The 6803-nt window shown below is 28.0% G+C and overlaps 1 protein-coding gene across 1 annotated transcript; it reads right to left on the reverse strand.

The window, feature by feature from the left end:
• Positions 1–813: 813 nt before the first annotated feature.
• Positions 814–3151, reverse strand: LOC106787139 (puff-specific protein Bx42). The gene is made up of 7 exons (XM_014749256.1): positions 3053–3151; positions 2712–2865; positions 2148–2623; positions 1940–2075; positions 1614–1872; positions 1159–1540; positions 814–1096 (listed from the first exon to the last, which is right to left on the reverse strand). The coding sequence occupies exons 1-7, from the start codon at positions 3064–3066 to the stop codon at positions 886–888; spliced, it is 1632 nt and encodes a 543-aa protein (XP_014604742.1). The 5' UTR covers positions 3067–3151; the 3' UTR covers positions 814–885.
• Between the last annotated feature and the right edge of the window lie 3652 nt (positions 3152–6803).

The following is a 6803-nucleotide window of genomic DNA, read 5'->3' on the forward strand; positions in this document are numbered from 1 at the left end:
ATACAAAATGTATTTCTATAAATATTTTAATAAAACAAAAAATTATTTTTAAAAATATATTACATTAAAAATAACATGGAGGATTCTACCTATGGAGTCCGGTAATATAAGATATTATTAAAAAATTACAATGTTTATTATATGATGGGAACTATATTAATTACAATTAATATCGATTATGAAATATTATACAGGTTACAGATGTTAATAATTAAAAAAAAATGAAATAAAATAAAATGAAATGATTAAATATTTAAATTACTTCTGAGAAGATAGGTAGCGAACACTGTGAAAGTCCGCGCGAACTGACTCCTTAAAAGAGGAAGATCCAGTCGATACCGTTTGTTGTTTAAATTTGCGATGTTATTGAACAAGTCTATCTTTATAAATCAATACATTATCGTCACGATTGTATCGAACGTTATAATGTCATCATTTATTTCTCAATGTGTACGCATTTACACATCACCAACACGCACACATTTACATAAGTTTTCTACATGCGGCAATATATTGAAATTTGTTTGATATTCTCATTTTAATTTGTATATTTATGTATATATATTTATATGTGTATATTTATATACTTAAGTATATATATACATATACTTAATTATAAACATATTAAAATACTTATTAAACGTTAAATCTTACTTACATCAATCATTTTGATTATTATAAGTATAACAATGATTTAGCCATCTGACTTATTCAAAACTTTCTTAAACGGTGTATATATATATATGTATATATATACCGTTATACATACATATATATATACACCGTTATACATACATATATATATATATACTGTTTTTATTACGGTGTGTATAAATATATGATACAATTCATAAGAGAAATTTAAAAAAGAAAATAAAGAAAGAATTAATGTTTCCTACGTTTATCACGTTCATCACGACGTTGATCTCTGTCTTCTTTACGTTTAGTTGTTGTACTTGTTGAACTTGTAGCGTGTTTAGCTTGTTTTAAGAATTGATCCAAACCGAAAGGATCTTCCTCATCTTTCTCAAATTGTACCGGTCCAGATCGTGTCGTTGATCTATCAGTGCCACTAAACTCTTTATCTGGTACGAACCTACAACAACAAATATTAAAATAAATCAAACGTATCTAAGTAAAAATATACAACAAACGAACCTATTCGTTTTAACGAGTTTTTCCAAATCATCTCCATAGTTATCCTTATCGATATTTTTACTTGGTCGATAGATGTGGGAAGCAATAGAGTTAGCATCCTTCCATGGTTTATCATAAACATTGTACTCGTCATCATGACCATAACCACTGTCCATTCCTTTACTAGTATTAAACAAGCGCTGATCAAATTGTGCTTCTCCGGAAGTAGGAATGCTTTTTGCTGGAAGTCCAAGTGCAATTTGTTCACTAATATCACGTTCACGTTCTCGTTGTAAGCGAGATCTCTTGTCTGGTGCAGCACGTGCTAAATTTCTGTCTCTTGCACGATCCTTATGTCTTTCTTGTCTTAACTGATCTCTTTCGCGTGATTCTTCTGCCTTATCTGTAATACAAAAAAATTATTAATATGTTTCCTATAATAATTATGTTTACAATAATAATAATAAGAAACAAACCTAATGCCGCACTGGATTTTAATCCTGCACGTTCTTCTCTGGCTTTCTGAGCAAGTTGTCTCAAATGATCCTCCTTCTTCTCTTTTTCCTTCTGCGCTAACTTTTTCTCCAACTGAGCTCTCATCTCAACAGCTTCTCTAGCTTTCCTATCGGCAATATACAAAGCTTCTGCTAATTTAGCAAAATTTTCATTTAAATGAACTTGTTGCAACCCACGACCATCTGCAGCTAGACGTTTATCAAGAGGAATCGTATAACCCTACCATAAGATATTACATGTTTAATAATAATTAAAACACTCAATATCTCATGAAATAACCCAATACCTTAGCATTTTTCCAATTACTGATGCAAGGCGGTATTTTCCATTCTTTCTGCTCCTTTACTGTTACTTTTCTAGTCGGAGAATGCATGACTGGTGCTGGTGGAGAAGGTGGCCCCCGTGGAATTTTTTTATTAATTCTACATAAAAATATATGTACATACAATTAGTAATATATAATAAAAATATAATTTAGAGATGATTACTCTTACTTGAATTTTGGTGGTTCCAATGGATCAATCTGAGCTTCAACCATTCTAATAACTCTTTGCTTGGCACCCGAATTAAAAGATTGTCCTTGCTGCGAAGGAGTGTAACGAATATATTGAGCCGGTGCTTGTTTCTCTGCACATCTGACAGGCATAGCAGCAGCAATTTTAGATCTAGTAATTTTTTCTAAAGCTTTTTTTGTTTTCTCAGTAATTTCATCGATTTCATCCTCGGCTGGGCGTTGCAAGGTAGGATCTTCTTCATTTGTTATTTCAGATGGTAACAAATCACTGAGTTTGCTATAAACTATTTTATCTTTAGAATGACCCTGTCGAGCTATTACATCGTATTTAACTTTTCCTTCTGCGTCAAGTTGAACTGCTAATGCATTGCTTGTTGTTTCTTTTCCTTTCATTCCCATTGCCAATGGATATTGAGCGACATGAATTTCTGGAAAAGAGCCTCCGTCTCCAAAATCCTATAAGAGTTACATACAAGATTTACTTAAATTGTATAAACACCATGTTTTGTTTAAAAATAATAAATAATAATAATAATAATTGAACCTCTGCACTGCGTGGAACCCATCCTTTTCTTTGTCCATAAGGTGGTGCTGTAATAACAGCTTTAACTAAAGCGGAGACAGGTCGTTGACGTAACTTTTGTTCACGAGCTTCATCCTCCCTATCCCAAACAACTTGGTTCGGTACAGGTAATAAACTGTAATAAAAAATTTGCTTATTTATTATTCTTAAATAAATATTTTCTTGAATTAATTTTTTGCAATGTTAGAGGTTATAAATCACGATCTTAAATAATTGCAAGTGTCTATTGTTCTATAATGTAGAAAATTGATATAAATATTACTATATTATATATTATTAACTATTATTATATAAACATTTACCTTGTTAAAGACATTTTCTCAATTAATTACCAAGTAATCATATAAAATAATTCAGACAATAATCTAACCGCAATCAATTTACGTATTGAGTTATAACGCTCTTAGCGCCAACGTGCCAAAAACTGAAACTAACAAACCAAGAAAATAAAATAGTCTCAAATAAAAAAAAGGAAATTATATATTAAATATATTAAACAAGATAATATTCATAAATGTTGTTAAATTATTATTACAACTTAATCGAATCTCATGGTATTTCGTATATAAATTATGAATAAATTTTATTAACGAATTCAATTTATGTAAAGAACAGGACATGCTTGTTTCAAATTTCGAGCCAATTTCATGGCGCCAAAAAAAGGAATTTTCAATTTTTTATCGTAGATAAAAACATTATAATAAAATATTTCTCTTGAAGGGATATATAAGATTGTAATAAAGTGATTGTTCCATTAGTACATAATTTATTTGTCAACACGTATTTTCCATAAATATATCATATATCAATATTCATTATATATATATTCTGTATTTTTTGTTTGTTATTATACTTTTTTTTTGCCTGCATATAATAATATACTCTTACAGTAAACTATTTAAATGTATGAGAGTGTGTGTATATATATATAATCTCCATATACTTTTCAATATAGTATTTTTTTGTACCAATTTGAGTTGCATTTATGAACTCACAATGCGCTTTTTCGTAACGTACCCTCTCTCTCTCTCTCTATCATTTAATATAATTTATTTTTGCAGATTGTCTATATTTCACAGATTTCTTTTTTTAATAGAAATATTACGAACAGCATATCGAGGTTTTGTGTGTTTGAACAAATAAATTAATTAATACAAAAAAGAATTACTCATTAAAATAAATCCATCATTGATATGTACGGAAAAGTTTCTCAAAGTTTATTTCTTATTATTTCCATATAAACAATACATTTTTTCTACTGTACAGATCGACAATGTTAAACGAAATGTAATAAATGATTGATTTATTTTTTAAGTGGAAGATAATCTGCAAAAATAAATGTACTAACTATAGACACGTACGTATAAGCAACCCAACGATGATAGAGTGTCATGAACATTATATATAACAAATATTACAGAATACATCACCTAAAATTGTTGCTAAAAATAATGAGACATGATTTTTCCAAATTTTATATATATATAGAAATTAACAAGTAAATAATTATCCTTTCCTAACATATAACAATTTTGATTCGTAAGCTTATAATCATTCCTATTGAGATCTTTTTGTTAAAACGTATTATTAGTATATTATATGTTTCGCTTGCAATACCATTAAATAAATGTATATAATTGGCTAATATCCCTTTCGTTACTAGTGACCCATATACGGGACATTCATGCAAAGGCCTCGTATGAACGACCGACCGACCCATATAGGGATCGTATACCATACGATACGTATGTACGGGTAAATTTATTTGGAACGAAAGAGATAAGACATTTTTTTTTTTTGTAAGTACATATGTATACCACTAAATATATATATATGTATCTAAATACGTATTTACGTTTATTTCAAATAATATATCTACCACTCTCGACCAGCAAGAGTGACTTCGTTTTTTGCGTGTGTGTGTGTCACATTTTCTTTTTTTTAACTATTTCATTTAAATCTTTTTTTTTTTTTCCTTTCTCTCGAATAGATTTTTAAGAACAACATACGTGTAAATATGCAACAGCAGTTCGTGGCATTTATTTATTTTTTAATTTTCATCGTAGGATCAGACACAGTCGCTTTTTTTTATTCATTTATTATATTTTTTGACTTTGTTTTTTTACGTTTTTTTTTCTTTAATCGTCTTTTCTTTTTTCCTTTTCTCTTCTCGTGTGACATTAGACTAATGAAAAGGGAAGAAAGGCAGTGCAAGCGTTGAATACTACGGTAATTACCGCGAAGTCAACTTCGAGTTTAATTACTTCACACACTCGTGAAAGAAAGTATTTGTTTTTTTTTTTTTTCTTGGTTTTCTTGTTTTTTTTTTTTCTTTTCTGCCAGCAGAGATAAATCACGTATAAAGCGTAGATACATCATCGTTATCAGGTTTACTTGTATTTTTTTTCTCGTTTATTTTCTTCGTATGTATGCGTTAATTTCAAATGAGAGCATTGATAAAAAAAAAATAAAAAATAAAAAAAAAAATAACTCGATATTAATTTATAAAAATCAATTGGTTGGTTCCTATAGCATTAAACGACAAGAATAAAAAATACCAGCGTTATAAGTGAGCGGGATAGTAACAAGATTGCAATATAATCTATTTGTGATTCAAAAATAGACAAAAAATATTCGAAAACAAAAAAATGTTTAACATAGTCTGTTAGCGTTTGATTTCGTTGAATACAACGATCCGTTTACATATACAACATTCATTAAATGACGATTGACATATGCGACTTGGTTTAATCCTAATTATGATCTAACAGTACAACACTGCCTAATTTTAATACTATTTATCAATCACAGCGACATATAACTTGTTAACTTTTTGTATGTATGTTTGTATTAATGTACGTATGTAATGTATGTATGTATGTGTGTACCTATATTATAGCCAAAGTTACATATTCAACATACAAACATTATTTTGTCATCATTTTTGACGTTTTTTAATCTTCGATATAGACAATATTTCATTTGATAATATTACATAGTTTTACGTTTGCAGCATTGTGTTTATCGTGTATGTTTTTTATTTAATTATTATGCTGTTTCATGTTTTTCTTTTTTATATATATATATATATATATATATATCAACCACTAATCATACAATTAGGATTTGTGCGTAGCACAATAAGTAATCACATTCACAGTAAGCTACGTTTACCTATTTTTTGTTTGTTTTCTTCAAAACTATTCTAAGAAAGCGAACTTTTTCATCTTACTTTCAACATTAACTTACATTTATTATTAATTATTGTAATATCGTTTTGTCAAATTCAAGGTAGAGCTTTTTTATTCCTTTTTTTTCTATTTGGTTTTCTTCGAATGCAAAGATCGAAAGGATAATTTTATAAAAATCTTATAAAATTATCCTTTTTCCTGATTATTATTTAATTATGTTTAATTATTATATTAATAAGATACTTAACATTGATTATTATTTAATAGGTATTGTTAACTTGTGAGGTACATCTTAAATTAAATTCAATATATATTTACTTAAACATTTTTTTCTCAAATTAAAACATGATTTCCGTACAATTTTTCAAAGTATCTTTTAAAAAATAAATATAGCTCATCGTTATTATTTAATTATAATTATCACACGTCAGAGCATAGACCAAGTTTTGCAATCATCTCTTGTTTGTTTGAATAATTGTTTGTTTTTTTTTTAAGTAAATATATATATATATATACCTTATAATTTTACACAAATACAAATATTTATCTATCAATGATATAATAAGTTAGATAAGATGTGTCTTTTTTGAAAAACGCAATACAATTTTAAAAAGCATTAAAATAATCCTACTCCAAAAAATATTAATAATCTTATATTAATCCTTTCGTTACTATCGACCCATATACGGGTTGTCAATATAAAGGCCCCATATGAACGACCCACCGACCCATATAGGAGTCATATACCATGCAACAATACGCATGTACGAGGGAATTTATACAGAAAGATAATATTTAACGAAAGGGTTGAAGGTAAATTACTAGTATATAGATTGTATCTTATTTACACGTTTCAATTCTA

Source organism: Polistes canadensis, unplaced genomic scaffold (genome assembly GCF_001313835.1).
Source record: "Polistes canadensis isolate GaletaPanama2010 unplaced genomic scaffold, ASM131383v1 scaffold_93, whole genome shotgun sequence".
Lineage (NCBI taxonomy): Eukaryota > Metazoa > Arthropoda > Insecta > Hymenoptera > Vespidae > Polistes > Polistes canadensis.